At 40.8% G+C, this 19,269-nt stretch overlaps 2 protein-coding genes across 2 annotated transcripts; one reads left to right on the top strand and one right to left on the bottom strand.

The window, feature by feature from the left end:
* The first annotated feature begins 3,705 nt into the window (after positions 1-3,705).
* zgc:55558 lies at positions 3,706-7,788 on the top strand. Its single transcript, XM_004573707.5, has 5 exons — positions 3,706-4,018; positions 4,225-4,337; positions 5,390-5,568; positions 6,067-6,226; positions 6,323-7,788. Exons 2-5 carry the CDS (start codon positions 4,227-4,229, stop codon positions 6,434-6,436), a joined length of 564 nt encoding a protein of 187 aa, XP_004573764.1. The 5' UTR covers positions 3,706-4,018; positions 4,225-4,226; the 3' UTR covers positions 6,437-7,788.
* A 625-nt stretch (positions 7,789-8,413) lies between these two features.
* On the bottom strand, positions 8,414-18,730 carry pold1 (polymerase (DNA directed), delta 1, catalytic subunit). Its single transcript, XM_004573706.4, has 27 exons — positions 18,516-18,730; positions 17,497-17,692; positions 17,236-17,349; positions 16,895-17,035; positions 16,566-16,691; positions 16,141-16,309; positions 15,680-15,794; positions 15,420-15,549; positions 15,114-15,280; positions 14,904-15,008; positions 14,604-14,744; positions 14,384-14,494; positions 14,111-14,302; positions 13,945-14,033; positions 13,731-13,847; positions 13,211-13,324; positions 12,925-13,072; positions 12,398-12,493; positions 12,169-12,306; positions 10,188-10,363; positions 9,858-10,010; positions 9,663-9,765; positions 9,440-9,572; positions 9,149-9,262; positions 8,996-9,048; positions 8,781-8,878; positions 8,414-8,679 (listed from the first exon to the last, which is right to left on the bottom strand). Exons 2-27 carry the CDS (start codon positions 17,681-17,683, stop codon positions 8,592-8,594), a joined length of 3,318 nt encoding a protein of 1,105 aa, XP_004573763.1. The 5' UTR covers positions 17,684-17,692; positions 18,516-18,730; the 3' UTR covers positions 8,414-8,591.
* Between the last annotated feature and the right edge of the window lie 539 nt (positions 18,731-19,269).

Here is a 19,269-nt window from a genome sequence, read left to right as displayed (position 1 = left end):
TCTTTCTCTCGGAACAGATGGATGCAGGATTATCGCTGTGATTTTAGGCAAAGATTAGATAGGACAGCAGATGCACTCAGTGGGAGAGTGAGGGGGAAACATGGACGTCACAGACAAGGGAAGTGAGCATGATGGATCAGGCAGGGCCTGTCCACGCCTGTTTGTATGTGCGGTGCCGCTTCCTCTAAAGCGCTTGTAAATAAAAAAAATAAATAAATAAACGATTCGCCGCAATAACGTATTTATTTTTGCTCTATTGAAAGAATTGAGTTCTGCATTTTTTATTGTTACAATTATAAAATCATTCTGTTTCCAACGGAGCTGAAATAATCTCCCCAAGCAATTTTCATCGTCATCTTTTAATAATTTAAAATCCACTCAGTCAGCGCCTTTATTAACGGTTCAGTTGGTTCTTTATTTTGAAAAGAATTTACCGGAAGTATTGCCTACATTGACATAACTCAAGGGTTTAAAAGTTGCTTTGAACACTAGAGGGCAGTAAAGATTCGTGATTTTTAATAATCAGGTCCAAAATTCTACAACCCTGACTCCAAAACAAAGGTTGGACTCTGTGTAAAATGTAAATGAAAAGTGAATGCAATGATTTGCAAATCTTATTTTAAAAAAATCTCATGTACCATTTTAACAAACACAATAGGGCAATTTTGAATGTAGAATTTGAAAAAAGGTTGGGGCAGGGCCATGTTTACCACCTCTTTTTTTAACAACAATCGATAAACATCTGGAAACTGAAAGATCCGCTGCTAGACTTCCAGATGAGGAATGATGTCCCATTCTTGTTTAAAATAAGATTCTAGCTATGCAACAGACTTGGATCTTCTTTGTCGTATTTCTTGTTTAATGCTCCTGATGTTTTCAGCTGATCTGAACAGCACACAGACCAGTTCAACACCCATACTCTTCTACTAGGAACCAAAGATGGTGTAATCTGATTACTTTTTTCAAGTAACGAGTAAAGTAAGGGATTACTATTGCAAAAACGGTAATTAGGTTACTTTCCCGTAGGAACGCTGCGTTACTGCGTTACTAAAACCGTGATTTTTTGCGAGAATGTCTCACGACAGTGACGTAAGCGAGTGCGTCGTTAGTGACAACAGCTGTGTGCAGATCATATCGATTGTGGGAGAGAGTATGAGCGTGCGGCGTTTAAAGCGTGGAAGTACTGACCTTACTTTGAGTTTGATTCCATAAAAAGTGACAAAAACATTAGCGTCCGCTGCTCACTGCGTGGGAAGAAAACTTCTTTTTACACCGAAAAAAACCCCTAAACTTCCAAGCAAGCACCGAGTGCGCAACAACGTAATGGGAAACTCACAGAGAAACTCGCGGATTCTTCAACTGACCGCGGCACACCTGCACCAGGGTAAACCTCCGCCTACCCTACTCCTGCTTTACAGGTGAAAATAGAGCAAAAGGACCGCTGAGTCTTTGACATTATTTATTTTCTGCTGTGTTTTACTTGCATCTATTTGAAAGACTGAGTGTAAACACAAAAAACATTTTATTTTATGTGCTGGAATGTGTAGAAAATAGGTTTCAATGTTAAACTAATTTATTCAAGTCAGAATGTTGCATATAATTAAATTTTCACTTGATGCATAAAGTTAAAAGATTAAAACTGATAAAACAAGTTAAAAAAAGAGACTTTTCCATTTGATTACATTTTGTATGATGGATTATGCAGAAAAAGTAGAATTGGGCTGAAAGATCTATCACTTTATCACCTATTCAGGTTGTAAATCGTGTTTTTAAAAAGTAACTAAGTAATTAATTACTTTTGAAAATAAGTAATCAGTAAAGTAACGGGATTACTTTTTGGGGGAAGTAATCAGTAATTAGTTACTGATTACTTTTTTCAAGTAACTTGACCAACACTGCTAGGAACCCATGCTGCTGAAATAGATGCAGTGCGCGGTTTAGCATTGTTTTGCTGAAACATACATCCCTTAAAAGAATATCATCTGGATGTTGCTGTGAAGCCTGCCTTTTAGCACTGATGATGCCATTCTAGATGTGTAATTCCACAGGATTTACAATGTTACTCCATACTATTGGAGGTCCTTCTCCTCTTTAGTCTGAGATGCAAATGTTTTCCACAAAGAATTTCACTTTCAGTGGCTTCTTCTTTGCTTTAAATTGCATTTTTGGATGCCAACTGTGTTCAAAGACAATGGTTTCTGTACGTGTTTCTGGGTCCATGCAGTGATATCAATGACAGAATCATGCCTGTTTTTAATGCAGTGCAACCTGTGGTCTTGATCAACTTTGACTTTTGGTCTTGTTCTTTGCACACAGAGATTTCTCTTGTTTCTCAGAATTTGGGGGTGATGATCTGCAAATTATTGCCTTCCATTTTTCATCCATAGTTTACACAGTGTCACATTTTAAAAAATGTGCAATTGGGGTTGTACTACAGATGGTAAGGGTGTAAAACAAAGAATATAAAACATGGAAATATGAAACCACTAGTGCGAAGTTCTTGGACTAGCTGTACCACGCAGCAAATCATAAATAATTGTCAGATGATCCATTAAATGCCACTACAAACATGGCTAGAAATCCAGTTCAGTGACTCCAGCTTTAGGGATAGAGTAGTGGTTAACACACGTTTGCTTACCAAGCAAACGGTTGCTAGCTCAATTCCTGCAAGAGACAGAAATTCCCCTTGGGGATGTCAGACAGGAAAGCAACCTGCTGTGAAGACCCATATTTTTCAACTTTGGAGATTACCAGCAGTTAAAAGTTATTGCCACATGGTACTGCTGGTTGTCTTTGATAATTTAATTTTGAAATTATAAAGACTAGCAATGATTATAGCTACTACCAGTGATTTGACAATCAGCAGTGACTCCCCCAGCTTTACCCGAGAAATAAATAAAATATTTTTGTGTAGGTGTGTAATATAGATAATAAGACGAGATAATAAAACGTAAAACAAATCAACACCATGACACACCACTAATAAAAAAAATCGAAAAAAAAAATCTAAGTGTTCCTAAAGAAAGGTATTGCATGAAGTAAAGCGCTTTAAAGGCAAGTAAAAGAATATGTGTCTCTATCCCACTTGATGATTTGTTGAGTGTGCTGTGCAGTTCTTGTCTGTCTGTAACTCTCCCTATAAACCTAAAATTAAAAGTTTTTATCCAGGTTGAACTGCAACAGGTCTGCGAAATCCAAATGTCATTTGGGAGACATAAAAATAATATTCCCATATTACTATTATTTTATTTTATTTATGTTGCTGTTTTTAACTATGGTTTTTAAAGGATTTTATTAATATAATAATTGCTGTATTAATAATTACATAGTTATTGTGCATTAACTAATTTGCTGTTGCAGTTCCTCAATATGGCCACAAGGGGGCAATGACCACACATGTACTGTATAGTGCCGAGTTAAATATCGTAACACTTCCCATAAGCACTTTGAGCATTTACAAAGCTGCTGTTTGCTTCAAACTTGTTTTTTGGACGTATAACGTCGTATTGTTCGGTATTCAAATTAAATTTAGTTCTCTTTGTGAGCATTTCGAGGAAGATTGCCTTTTAAATACCACGCCCGTTTTAAGCCGTACCTTTTTATAATTGGACCGCAGCAACTCTGGGCGAGGTCACGAACCAGTTCCCTGCTGTGATTGGACAGTTAAGATGTCCGTCTTCGTGCTGTGGTCTCATAGGCTGCTTCACCCGGGGATTAACGTAAAGAAAAAACGCTCTACTTCCAATGAACGACAATGAAGAATAAGTAGGAACTCGAACGAATCTGGGATTTTAATTATTTAATAACATAAATTTTGATTTTTACTAGTGGCTCAACAGTTTTACTTCAATATTTTTTGGACGCGCGGGTCAGATAAGAAAGTTCTGGACACATCCTTAAGTGTTTCTACAAGTGTCTAAAACAAGGAAATCAGGCTAACGTTATGTAGCGAGCTAATCTCATTTATCTAGTCCAAAACTCCGTTTTCACTTTACGCCGTTATAACTTCTTCACAAAGGTAAGCCAAGCAGTTTATGTCTCCATTTGGTAATCATTTCAGTCGACTCTACATTTTTGCAAAAAAAAAAAGAAAAAAAGAAAGACTTTAAATGTCTGCCGATAAATCTGGGTCAGTCAGTGTCTTCTTCGCCATGTCAGCTCAGTGAGGAAGGGGGCAAATTATTAGATGTCTTAATGGTCACCTGTTGGCTTCATTCTCTGCAGGTATGACCGAGTACAAACTTGTGGTGGTCGGGGCAGGAGGTGTGGGCAAGAGCGCTCTCACCATCCAGCTCATCCAGAACCACTTTGTGGATGAATACGATCCAACTATCGAGGTAAGTGACCAGCAGACGCAAAGTGCTGTAATACATAGTCTAATCTGGCGCTTAACTAGCATCCGTACTGCTCATTAGTGCTACAGATGTGTTATTAATCAGGTTTTTATTTTATCTATCAGAATTAGTCCGGTTTTAATGGTTGATATGTCCCGGTGTTGTTGGAAGAATTGCCGCTTGGAGCAGTTATAAGGATCCCGTGTTTATTTAATAAATTCTTTTCATTTCTGGCAAATGTTTGTCCATAAAACTGAGTATCCAACACAAGCAAAGTCCCAGTTTATGCCCTCAGAAGGAGCGTTTCTTTTAAGTATCGCCATTGCATATTAAAAAGAATCAGATTAATGTAGATTTTAGTTTTACAATAGTGCAGTTACATCACAGGATTGCTATTCCTGCTGCACGACCTCGTAACAAATCTTTTAAAGTGTTTTTGTTTAACACTGAGCTGATTTTAACACAATTTAATTTCATGTTTTTCTGTTAAGAGATTCACAGTCTTTATATATTTTGTGTCTGCAAATGGTGTACGTCACCACGTGGACTGCTGCTGTCACAGTCAGGCCAGAAACCTTGTTAAAACCTGCCCAAAACCTTCTAACACTGTAGTCCTCTGCCAAGGCAAGAACTGGACGTGCAGCTTTGTCAGCAAGACTGTGCATGAAACACCAAGATGAAGAGGTGATGCATTGGGGCAAGGGATGAGCAAATATCCGTTAAATTTCTGTGCAAATCCTCTTTAATTTAAAATTGTTAAACAGACCTTTTGCCTCAGCAGAGCTCATGTCCTCGGGATAACCTTCTAGTTTAAAGATGGCAATATTTGATAAAAATATAATCATCTTACCTGCAAATAACTGTCACGTTCTAATTTATCCCGTGTAAATAAACGTCAGCCTTCGTGCCAGTAAATGGTGCGATTCCATAATTGCTTATAAAATATTCACACTTGAGCACATTGATTTCAAAATCACCAAGATCTTGTTGCTACATGATGCAGCAGCGTGAGACTCAGGATGATGCATTGCAGCCTAACTCGTGCTGTCTTGCAGGACTCGTACAGAAAGCAGGTGGTGATTGATGGAGAGACATGTCTGCTGGACATCCTGGACACTGCAGGTCAGGAGGAGTACAGCGCCATGAGGGACCAGTATATGAGGACGGGAGAAGGCTTCCTCTGTGTGTTTGCCATCAACAACAGCAAGTCCTTTGAGGACGTTCACCTTTACAGGTAAAGGAAGTTTCGCGGGTTCACGCCAGCACAGACAGCTGGACAAAGAATTCAAACAGTAGTCTCCAAGTAGGACTAATTCCTTATTTCAGTCACACAGAGATTTAAGACAGCTGTGCATAGCTGTCTCAACTGTGCACATTTAGGCACTCAAAGGCTATTTCCTGTTTAGCGAGAACTGCACTTACTTGTCTACCAAATATCTGCAGATAAACTTAGCGTTTCTGCAATTTGTGTGGGGTCATTTGTAGATTTCGTAACTGTTCCAAAAATGTTTTGACTTGTAAATATAAAACGTTGCAAACAGGGAAGCCACAGATAAAAAGTGTAACACACACAGAACCCAGCGAGTGTTGCAACACCAACTAAATTATTCTGTCTGCAAATGATAAAACTAAAAAGACCACAGGTCTTCAGTCTGACCTGCTGAATAATATCGTCAGTCTGAACTGATCGACCAGCGTTTGCAACGTGCTCTGTCGCGTGTGTTCTCCTCAGAGAGCAGATCAGTAGGGTGAAGGACAGTGACAGCGTCCCCATGGTGCTCGTGGGGAACAAGAGCGACCTCAGCACCCGCACAGTGAAGACGCAGCAGGCGCAGGAGCTGGCGAGGAGCTACGGCGTGCCGTTTGTAGAGACCTCCGCCAAAACCAGACAGGTAACGGTAACCTGTCGACAGCACTCATCAATCCATTCTTGTGTTCCTGAATAAAACCTCCTGAAACGTCGAATCGGCTTCTTCTCTATTTTGCAGGGTGTGGAGGAAGCTTTTTATTCTCTAGTACGGGAGATCAGAAGATACAAGGAGACCAACCGCAGCAACAAGAAGAGCAAGAAGAACACTCAGAGACGTTGCATGATACTATAGCAAACCACACACAGAGCCAGCATCACTTACAGCACTTGTTTCTTCCTCCCCTCATCCCCACAACTGCCCCTGCACCTTGGAGACATCGCACACACCTCCACACAAGGACGTAGACATGCGGGGAAAGAAAAAACATCTATTTTTATTGGTGTTAAAGTTTCCAGTTATAGTGTGTATTCACAAGGTTTGTTATTCATACATTCATGTGCAGTGTCAATTTAGCAGCGTTTGGGAAAGTGTACTTTTTAAATGTGGTTTTATTGGAGTTTAGTGGGTCATTTTTAGCTTCTGTTGACCATTTAGATGTCAGGAGTTCACGGTAATGCATCACTGCACTTTACACTGTCACATTTCCATTTGTTATTGTAGTGCTCAGCACATTTCCACTTTTTTTTTTTATAAAATTTGCTGAATGGTCAGTGTTTGACTTCATGAGGAAACTGTTTAAGTGAGCTGGAGAGTTTGGAGGTTGTTTTATTTTTTTCCTGTGAGACCACTTTACCATGGAAACGTATTTAGTCAAAACCTTTTCTAAAATCGTTCCCCTTGTGTGCATTTTTTAAAATACAAATAGGTTGGTGCAGTCTCTGGGGCTTGAAACACATCAGCATTATTTACTTTTGAATTAATTTTTTTCTAAAAGAAAAAAAAAATCTTGTAGGATTTCCCCGTTAACAAACCTCAAAACTGTGTTTCAAACTCCCAGGTGCACTTTAGTCACTTCCTGTTGTGTGGTGAATGCAGATTTTAGAATTAGTGCTACTTTAAAAGCTACTCAGGAATACAGCGTCGAATCAGACGCTGATTTATAACAGAGAAAGATCAGACGATCTGATTCCTCTGCTCGTCATTTTTTTAAGGCCGTTATTGGTGTGAAGATTCACACTTGACTCCAAAGTCCATTTTTAACAGTTATTTTGCCGGTGCTAGTGTTGTCAGGGGTTCATTACTGTGTCCAAACACTGTTTATGTGACACCAAACTCCACCACAGCATGTAGTTTGTGAAAACAACGCTGTGGTACTACACAAAACATGTCGAGCGCAGGAACACTCGTGAGGTGTGGTCATTTTTCTGTTGAACTACAAACATCCGACAATTTAAAAACCAGCATCTGTGTATTTACTAAAAACGACGTCACTGTTCAGTGAACTAACTTCAGGGGAGTTGCATCTTGCTAACAAGTCAATCCATCCATGTAGGATTTTTACTTTTTTAATTGTCTTAACCAGAGGGCTCTGACTGCCTAATGCATATATGATTATTATATGATCAAGGAGGTTAACTGAGTAAGACGTTGTAAATCTGTAATGCGCTCTGCTGTAAGAAACGAGTAAAAGTCTTCAGCTTTTACATGGTGTCCGTTTTGTTCATATAATTGTTACTTGCGGGCTTTTGAGAGGGAATAACTGATAGGCAACAGGTGCATGTACCTGAATTAGGATGCAGCTTATGATGTAAATTTCCAACGTTTAAGAGGTTTTTTGGCAGCCCTGCCTTGAGAAAGCGTCACCTGCACTTGCACAGGTGATCTTCAGACCAAGCCTCACAGAAGTTATCAGACTGATTTTTCACCAAACATTGTGTCAGCTCTCAAAAAAGGAAAAGAAAAAAGGAAAAAATTGTTTTACCTATCAGCGCTTTTGAACATGAAGTTGTACTAGCGGTTTCCCCAGACCTGCTTTGCTCTCCCGTTGCCGCTTGCAACTATATTTACGGGTTTTTCTTCTGAAGTGCAAAATCAGTGGGGAGGAAGGGCTGTGGTTTGAGGTTTGACTGAGACAAAGTGCTGAAGGTAATCAAGTTCCCCTTTTCATTTCTGTGAAATTATGCACTTTGATGTCAAAGACTCGGGTGTGTAAGTACGTACACAGCTGAACAGGGTCATTCAGAAACTGGAGATGTGACGCTGTTGACGTGTTGATTCATCACTTCTAATGAGATTCCCTTTTAAATGTTCAGTGAGTAAAAACCACAATTTCTTTTTTGATTTTATTTTACAAAACTCTACTTATTGTCATTTATTCATATTAGAAAACATAAAAAAAAAAAATAGTCATATATATGCATTTCTTTTTTTTTTTAACAAAAGAAAATACAGTGAAAGGTCGTCTGAAATTAGGCACATGAGCGATCGCAGCGAGCTAGCGTCTCCCTCACCATCCGAAACGAGACACCAGCTTGCTCTGGTCGTCCAGGTCTTTCTGAACCTTTTTCCTCATGTAGAAGATCGGACAATCCCGGCTGCAGAGGAGACAGCGGGTACAGCGTTATTGTAATTCTGCTGCAAACCAATCAACCGTTGTCCGTTATCATGAAAATGATCATGTCATTCATATACACACCTGGTGCACAGCACATCTTCATGGAGTGAGCCTTGACAGCGCTGACACTGAGTCCACAAGCGAGAGAAACGCTCCTCCAGCGCATTCAGGTGAAAGATCTGTGGTGATAATGTGGACTAATTAGCAATGCACTAAGACAGACCTAAATTTTATTGGTTTTGTTTTTATCTCCCGACACTCTGATAGAGCAGAGCTATTCTGCTCTGCCACTTTACCTCTTTTTGGTAGAGCTCAGATTCTTTCTTCTTGCAGAAATCACACACGGCCGCTGCAAAGATGCACATTACATGTTATGTGCAAAACTTCCAGCTTTGTCATTTTCCAAAACACCAGCTGAAGTAAAGAAGGTGGAAATTGCACACACACACCATCTGTCTTGAGCACAGCTTTGCAGCCAATACAGGTGCTTCTCTTCTGAGCAAACGCCATGAGGCCTCCAACCTTTGAGGTTAACACAGTTTTACAGCGTGTGTGGTCGCCCTCTGAAACACATCACCAAAGAGCAACGATAAGATTCACAGTAACACATCACACCTCTTACGATTATGTTCACAATAACGGTTTTTGGAAAGTCTAGTTCTTATTTTTATTTCAGTTAACTTTTTTAAACTTGTATTTTCCATACATGTTAAAATACTTGGTCAGGTGTGCTGACTTACTGAGCAGGATGCTTTCCGCTTTGCTCTCTCCCAGGATGGGCTCAAATATTCTCAACAGAGGTTTGGACAGCTGCTGCTCCAGGTAGTATTGTGTGTCAATGGGAATGTTGTTCTCCAGCACGTAGATGGGGTCCTGAATGGAAATGTGGTATGGGGATCATTATCAAAGCTGAATGTTTCCACTAAGAAAGAAACAGATGAAACATCAACACGCCCTACACACCTCTGACTTCATGTATGCCGCTGCTCCCTTCGCAGCCTTGATGATGACATATGGGACTCTGTCTCCCAGGTTGGGGGCGCTACCTGCATCTCTTTTCCTCATCCTGTAAATCAGATTTAAAGGCTTAAACGTTTTTTTCTCTAACATCTTATTTGAAGGAAGACATCTTGGTATCTAGTTATCAACCAATCGGACCTCTCTGCTAGCTCCACGTGCGCCTGCTTGCCAGCATACTCCTGGGCAGTGCGCGTTAGCTCCTTGGTGATGACCAGCTGGCTGATGTCGATGCGATTGCAGAGCAGGTCTGAGATCACCTCTTTGGCGTGTTCCACGGCCCCCTGGGGATCCCTGAAGAAACATCACAACAGCTCTGGTTGTTGTTTTTAAGCCATGTCAGCATCTCTGGTTCATAATCAACCAGACTGTCAAAGACAGAGCTGAGCAAATTAAGTCCAAAGTTTAGAAATCATGACTTATTTCTGGACTCCACAAAATAAACTGAGTGCAGCCAGAGTATGCGTTTACCTGTCTATGAGGATTTTCTGCAGACAGGTGTTGATGAGGTTAGCCACCAGAGGGCAGTTGTCTCTGCGGACGGTCTCAATACCTTTGCAGTCCATTTTGTCATGCGTGCTTGCACTGGAGGAGAAATACAGGCCTGCGTAGCGCTTCTTATTGATCAGCAGATATGGGTAGTACACCTGGTGAAATATTAATAAAGACATAATTAATACAACAGCTCTTTGAAAGCATCAGGTCTAAGCTAAGAGGACCTGACTGCAAACCCCGGTCACCTTTAGACCTTCACTAGGACTCAGGATAGAGGAAGACCGTGACACATACAGAAAGCAAAAGGCCAAACATCGGGCAGCAGAACTGAAACATGACACACAGTCCTGGACTGTGCTGAACAGCGCGAATCTGGTAAATACTGGAAATTACTTGCTGGCTTGTACTGCTTGGTTACAATTGAAAAAGAAAAAATCCATCTAATTATCTTTCTAATTATCTGATATGCACCACAGCAAAGGTAAAATAATGAAGGTCATTCCAAATTAACCAAACTCTCAATGCAAACTAATTTTCAATCACAAAGTGAAAGTGAACTTTGTAGTGTTTGTTTTTATTTTTATGTGGCCAATTATATTCACAACACAGACCTGCATCATGAAATAAAGCCATAATATGAGCGCCCCCTGTTGGAGTTGGGGGGGCAGTTCCTGCTTCAGTGACAACAACAGGCTACAAAACTGTTCGGGACTTTATTATCTTGCAGAGTCAGTTTTTCAGGTAATAGGTCAGTGCTTTTTGAACATTAAGATCTTCAGATCACCTCATCTTAATCCATTTGAATCACATTTGAGGTTTGAAAACTAGAACCCTGCCTTGCAGCTGCATGTTTCTGTCATACAGTCACACTGCCGTTCATAACAGTGTTTAACCAGATTCATAACAGGCTGCTTAAATAAATTAAGGGGAACACTTAATCATCACAGCATAATGCAAAATTATTTCAGCTTAAGGGATGCAAGTCTGTTCATTTAACCTGCACCGATGTTGAGGCGCCAGCAACATTTGCAGCATGAACGGTATGAAGCGCATGTCGTGGCATGACTAGATTGTATTTGCAGCGAATAAAGTGGGCGTAAAATGCAGAGACAAATATTTACAAGATATAAAAGATAAATAAATAGATCTGCAGCTGTTATTTATTAAACTACATTCACACCAAAACTAAGAACTTCAAGACAGACAAACATGATTCCATCACATTTTTACACTGGTCGCTCCCCAGTTGGCCTTGCACCCAGCACATCCTTGCTGTTGCTCCACTGGTAGCAAATAGGTATTTACATTTTTCCCCCTCAATCAAAAGAAAGTTTTCCACAGTCATGCATTTGAGTGAACTGGTGGACATGCGTACCGGATGTACTGTATATGATCAGTTTTCCTACATGTATTTTTGATGATCCTGATGGAGTCTACAGGCCAAAACACACTGGTCAAAGAATGAAGTTGTTCTTCATACTACAAATGTTGCTGAAGCAACTTTAGCTTCTTCAGCCGTTTTTGGATCTGCCAGTTCTGTCATTCCCCGGCAAATACCACTCAAGCTGCACGCCACTGGGCTACATGCAAAGGTCACAGTAAAAGCTGTCAGACCCTTATACCATGGTCATGAAGCCTGTTCCTCCAGGAGCAGATGACAGTGCTGCTGTTGGGCTCAGAATCTTCTATGTGTGCTTTGTGTAACAGACTGTAAAACCAGTCAGGAGGAAAGAGGAGAGACCGTGACCACCACCTGGAAAAACCACTTCTCTTTTTGGGGGCCATCTTGTTGCTGCCTTTGGCATGCACTAGTTGTCACTTTCATTTGCACCAAAACAGCTGAAACTGTTTCACAATGGCTCATCTGTCCTAACAGGACAAAAATATCGAGACCAAGTGTTTTAAGCAGTGCACATGTAGAGAAGTCGGAGAAGACATTTCTGGACTGAACCGGTACCTTCTCAAACTCCAGTTTGATGGGTGGTGTGAAATGGGATGATACCCACTCGGCCGCCTCTCTCCCGATATCCATGGCCTCTTTTACTGTTGCAACTCCGAGCTTTACCATGACAGAGTCCGTGTCTCCATAAATTACCTGAACAGGACAACAAAACATATAACGTGTCAAGTGTTTTTGATACATCAGATCATCAAGGAATAAGAGATTGGTTCATAACTGGGCTCACCCTGGCGTCAGCCTGGTAGCCATTGGAAAGTGTGTACTTAGACTCCACCAGCTGCTTGGTTTGCTCAATCATCTGTCTTCCAAAACCAGTGACACTCTGGATGAGACAAAATGCAATATTTCAATGCATTTAAATCACTAAATTACCAATGATGCTGGAAAAACATTTAGCATTTCAGCCACACTGCAGGTCAGAAGTTTTGATGTTTAGGGAAAAGATCTTCTCACAAAACAGCCTGAAACTAAGATCACTGTAGTTCAGCTATCACCTACAGAAAGTCTTTGTTTTTGTATTTTTTCGGGGGGGTAGGGTAACATTTTTCTCCACCTGTTCTGTGGTTTCTTTTTCAACACTAATCTTTGCCCTACATCTCTGATGTTTTCTGTTTACATCTGTGCACAATACAAAGTACTGTGCAAAGTAGTTTAATGAAGGCAACCTGGTTTAGACTGACAAATGCAGTGTTGCAGATCCTGAATTGTGAACATTTGATGTCCAAAACAAGTCATCCGATCTAAAGCGCTGACCTGTGAGATCTCTAGGCAGGGCAGTTTGCCCACTTGGGCCCCCGTGAAGCCATACACAGAGTTCGCGCTGATTTTGAGGGCCAGCTGTCGGCCGTCCAGCACCTGCTTCTTGAAGGGGTCTGTTTCCTTTTTTAGCTCTGCTTTGGCCCTGCAGACAGACGGTGGGATCACACAGGTTGTGAACTCATAGATCAACTATTTCCAACTCAACTCTTCTTCTACAGCTTTTGGAAGATCGTCATTCCAGTCCAAACAGTTTCTGTGATTGATTTTAAACAATTCAAACCTCTTTCGGGCAGACAGCAGGTTTTCCAGGATCTCTGGGAGAAGTCCCTTTCTTAGAGAACTCTTCACAAAGAGATCGCCTGTTGGAGTCTTGATGAAGTCCTCGGGAGCCAGGCTGAACACATACAATCGGTTAATGACTCAGCTTTCACTCAAATATAATATAAACAGTGCATGAATAAAGTGAATTCACATCGTGCACAACTGTTCTGATCTTAACTTGGTTAATGGCCTTAAACTAGCTAAAGAAGCCTACCTATAAATTCAATTGCTTTGTTAGTTTCACATGACCCTTTGAATACTGTTCAATATAATTTTTGTAGTTTTCAATGGAAGTAGACAAAACACATTAAGCTTGTTTGTCTGCATGCTTTATTTGGCTGACTTTTAACGCTGGTTCTCTGTCCTGAGACAACCCCAAAGGGATGCAAATCTCAGAATCTCTGAATCCTGAGTTTTGCTTGTTAGGAGAATGCATAAACCATTACACCACAGGATCACCTAAAAAGAAAATTGCTTACCCCAGTTTCTCCACTGAGCCTTTCTGCAGCAGAGTGGTGTAGCACAGATTGTGAGCCATCATGATGGACGGATACAAGGAGGAGAAATCCAATGTGGTAATGGGAAGGCTGTAATATCTACACGGAAGAGAGCAGGGTAGAAAATTACATGACAAGGCTGCAGATGTAACACGTGAAGACAACAGTGGACTGACACAAACATAGATGCATTTACCCTTTCTCTGGCTCAATGACAGTAGCTCCAGTGTAGTCCTCGCCTCCTTCTGTCTTTACAACGGGCATTACCAGATCCTGTTTTGTGGCCTAAACATAAACACGCACTCAGTTTCCAAATCCCAGGTATGCAAATGCAGGAGCCATGTTCGCTTCGGCATTGTTACCTGTCGCAGCAGCTGAGAGACTACTTTGATCTGCTGGCCTCGTGAGAGCAGGTACGTGAGAGGCACACCGGTCACTCTGGCCATCTCCATGTAGTTAATCACACACATTAGCTTCTGCAGCAGGCGCAGGGGCAGATAGGCGTCTTTCAGACAGTAGACTGCCAAACGACGGCGCGTCTGTTCATTTCCATTCTGTGACAGAGGAAGAAAGGGAAAAACAAATTAATATTAGATAGTTTTTTTAAATTCCCAACAAGGCTGTCTTGATCTTACCTGCAAATCAGTGATGATTGAGTGCTGCACATCCTCCTTCTGTTCTTGCAAAAAGTGGAAACTCACAGCGTTCAATGTGTATGAGCGCAACTTATAATCCCTGAGAAGAACCTGAAAGAAAAGGCACCAACTCAAAGCTCAGTCTTCCCCTAACAACATTCCCAAATACAAAATGTACCGCATGTCTTTGTTGACCTGCACAGAAAGAGAAAGTACTGACCTGCAGCAGGTCGAACTGAACACGACCCTCCATGTTAATGGTCTTGTTTTCTCTGCGGCCCATCTGCTTGCTCTGAAAATTCAAGTCTTTCAAAACTGATTTGATGCCTCGCACTCGGCCCAAGTACGGAAAATAATTCACCTGAAAATGAGAGAACATTTATCACCTAGTGGATAAACACGGGAATGAGTGAGCAATTAGGTTTTTCCATTAAATCGTCAATATACATGTTGAAGCTTCATCTTTCAAGAATATTTCAGGCTTTGTCAGTGGACTAAAATAAATGAAGCTCCATCTAACCTTTAAAGCAGCTGCCCTGTTGAGCAAGTACGGAAAGTCAAAGTTTTGGATGTTGTAGCCAGTAATAATGTCCGGATCAACAGTCCTCAAAAACTCAGCCCAGCTCTGCTCATACAGACACAAAACAAAAAAAATATGACTTGAAAGGAAACAAAGAAACCATATCAAACTATGTATGCATTTCACTGCTTTAAGTGTACACGTGTATACCTGCAGTAACTTCGTCTCTTGTGTAAAGCACAGTATCTGAGAGCCAACGATGCTGGCGCAGGACTGCAGGGTGAAGACTGTGCGAATGAAGGGCTCCGTTTCACCCTGACGCTGCACCATAGATGCAATTTGAATCACAGGATCTTTGTCCGGTTCAGGGAAGATTCCTGGAAGTAAAGAGGCAACACCAGAGTCATTTGATTTTCATCAAGTTAGACCAGCCTTGGTCATGCGCTTAAATAACGTTTTAACAGTTATTCTAACGCGGAGTAAGAACTCCAGAGAATTCTTGTGTAAACAAAGCACCTTTTCTTCCTGCGCACTCTATGTCAAAGCTGAGGACTCTGAGTGGTGCAATCCTCTGCCACTCTCCCTCTGCGGGGTGACTTATCAGATCCTTCCATCCCACATCCACCTCATACTGACACAAGGAGGCCTGGAGGAAAAGAACAAGAGTGGCAAAGTTCACAAACACCATTTACCTATACAAAAACATTAAAACCGCACGATCGAACATGAAATTAAACTAGTGACCAAGGTAACATCGTGAGAGATTGTACACCCACCTTTCCTGGGGACTGAGAACTCGTGTTACCCGTGCTCTTCTCTTCGCGCACTCTGTACTTCCCTTTTGGGAGCTCAATCCAACAGCAACCCACCACGTTGCTGTCCACCATAAACCTGACAACACATACACATGCATGAACATATACACACACAGTCTAAAGAGACACAATGTTGTTGTTTTTTTAAATTTACTGGCAGTTTTCTACATACAACATTTATCCACATAACTTCGTTAATTACAATAAATGGCTTCCTTTGAACACTTTAACAATGCTGGGATTTCAACAGTGTTTTTGCATCAACAAAACGCTACAGTGAGTATAAGTTTAACCTTCGGTTTCTTTTGGTATTTTCAAAAAAGGATACAGCTTCCTTTTGTGTATTTAAACGATAACGGTCATTTTCATCTCTCCACCATGTTTTCCAAATTATTTTGTACCTTTTTCTTAAGCACACACACCTGATTTCAAAGTCTATGTTGGCCTCGTAGGATTGGTAATTGCTGGTAGGGAAATGGGCAAACTTAAAGCCCTGTTCCAGCAGTCTCTTTGCGGGGGCGATGAGACGAGGCATCGCCATGGTTATCCGCAAGAAATCGATAATGCGTTTCCCATGGTAACCATACATGCCTGTGAGAAAGAAACAAAAAACAAAAACAAAAAGAGGGATAAGTGACGTTTTCATCTCAAATGAACACCATTTTGTTTTATAATCGTATAAGATTGTAACACACAGTAATAAAGTATAAAAGTTAATGTATTACTGAATGTTGCTATCCAACAAGGTTCAAGACCTTGATCACAATACACATCTGCATTTGTGCTTGTCTTCACAGACTCTGTTTTTTTGTTTTTTTTTTCCACTTAATAATAAACTTGTACTCACTCTCTTTGCGGGTGATGTCCACAGCCAACACTGTGACTGAGATATTGTCCTTATTGGAGCGCATGTCCTTCAGGACAGCAGAGTTCAGCTCCTTTTTAAATTCCACCAGGTGAGCAGACATGAACCCTTTTCAATTAAAGCAACCAGAGGGCAACATTAGATTTAGAGCATGAATTACATTTTTATTATTTTCTCCCTAAAAGCAGAAATTAGACAGCTCAGAACAAAGAGAAGAGGTTACAACTGTAACAGCTACTTTAAAGCTATTTATAGTGAGGAAACATAGTATACCACATAAATGCAAAGTCAACATGATGACAAGCACTCACCATTTGGAGCAGGGACGTAGAAGTAAGGGGCAAAGCCGTGAACATGGCAGCACACGCTGTTGCCATTGTCTGTTACACCAAACATCCGAATGATTGGCACTTTTCCTTGCGACTGACCGGGCATGCCCGCTACCGTTTCCCCTGCATGACACAAAACCATTGAAAGCCAAATTACACACCACAATATTCATAAGCAACAACGAATATGCTCTGAAAGGTTGATATAACTGTAAGTCAGCTCGGATGTTTTCATATCATGCTACAAGCTCGCCAGGTCGATATTTCTGGGACTCAAATTTAGAGCAAAAGCAGCTTTGACAAACATTATATTTGATAATTACCCAAATAGTAGTCCAGATCAATCTGCTGGAACACCAGAGTATCAGATGATGGGTCCAGTGAGGGGGCAGGAGGACGTCGCCAGCGAGGGTTTAGGTCTGCTGAGAAAAGGTCACCTGACAGGATGGAAGAAGAAATTTAATTATCATGCTTGAGGGATCTGTAACTTTACTACAGGTCACTAAATAACTCATTAAATTCCTCCTGTGTGATGAGAACATTTACATCACCTGTGAATGTGCGCTTTGCAGTTTAATACTGACCTACTGGAATAACATCGTGTCCCGCCTGCCCCTCCATTTCCTCTGCATCCATATCTGCTTCTTCAAACATGGACAACTCCTCTTCAAACTGCGAAGGACTGTCCTCCCATTCACCCATTGTTTTACCCCGTTTGGCCTGGGATGGACCACCCATGAGACGGCTGCCGTTGTGTCGTTTATGATCCATGCCTGCAAGCTGATTTAAAGAAAACTTGGTAAAAATCTATGGAACAAACTTGGAGGTTAAAAGTCTGTAATATGTTTAAGCACTTAAATGTGCAAGCTCATGCGGTCAAAGTGTAGTTAGGAAAATGAGTTTTAGTTAACTTAACATATTCTTCTAACCATTTTCTAAACAGAAATGAACCAAAATTGTTTATGCAAGGAAAATCCTGTAAGTATGACTCTTTGCTCAGTCTATATTACTCCTGATCTGTATCAGTATACTCATATAATGAGTAAATATGTAATGTAGGCCAGTGACAGATAAAATTAGTGCAATGCTTTCAGTAATAACTCATTATAGCTGCACTGGAGGGTATTTACAAGTGAAAGGTAGAATGTATAGAGTTACAATAAGAAGGAGCGATATCAGAACACAGTTTAAAAGGGAACACATGCAGTCTCGACACCGACCGTCAAAAACACAGTAAAACAAACTGGTGCTTATTAGTCATCCACAACCTTCCCACCGCACAGCCTGTTGCCATGTTACTGTGAGTGCTGTCGCACACCTTGTAGCTCCACACAGCACACTACACAGTTAGCCTAACATCCAAACAGTGCAGGTCTCTGTCCCCTTCACCTCTACATTTGTGATAATTCATCCACGTGTCAGTGGCGTACTTTCAAATGTAACATTTGACTGGAAGGTATGAAATTATATGACACTCAATAATGGAGCAGTAAAGCCTCATGACAAGGTACACGGACGTTTCTTTTCTTTGTAAGAGCTAAGGCAGTAAGCTAGCGCGCGGGTATAAACACATACAGGTCTCGCGCCCTCGGGCTAATCTTACCCAGTTGTAGAAGCAATCCTTCCGTGAAATCTGCCACGAAAACTTATCAGTGGCTGCTGCGTTTCTAACTTCTAAACGCCTAACAATGGCACTTCCTCACAACAGAACCGGACTGAGAACTGCTCCCGCCACCCTTCTTTGATTTGCAAACTTTCACCGACGAACGCGCGGAAATTTTGCGTCTAGATACCAGGCTAAGAAATAAAGCAATGGCCAACCACGTCACAGAATGGGCGGAAACCTAACGGCATAAAAGAGGAAGTTGAGCGCGACTCGACTAAACCCAGTGCAAGAAAAAGACGGTGTTTTCCCGGCAAAATGACGTCGGATAGTACGTAGTAGTAATGGAGGGAAATTTGCTTTTTTTTAACCGTCTTTCCTGTTTTTTGTTTTTTTTTAGATAGACAGATAAATAGATATTTGGCATGCTTCATTCATTTAAGTAGTATAATTGAGTTAGAATTGGCAAATTAGTTAATTGTTTATTCATGCATGCTTATACACGTATTAAATAGTTAATGCATGCCTATATATGGATATAAATTACTTTATTTTTCTTATATACTCATAAGAACAGACTGAATATATAATATGTGTTGTCACTTTAAATGACTTCACTTTTAATAAAAACTGTTAAATCCTCATGGCAGGAGGAAATGGCTGATAAAGTGTCTGCACTTGTATCTGAACTCAACAGTCTCATCCAGCGAATACGTGATGGACTGGACTAAATCAAGACTATACTTTCTAAACT

Source organism: Maylandia zebra, linkage group LG4 (assembly GCF_041146795.1).
Source record: "Maylandia zebra isolate NMK-2024a linkage group LG4, Mzebra_GT3a, whole genome shotgun sequence".
Taxonomy (NCBI): Eukaryota; Metazoa; Chordata; class Actinopteri; order Cichliformes; family Cichlidae; genus Maylandia; species Maylandia zebra.
This window is presented reverse-complemented; position numbering and strand designations above follow the sequence as displayed.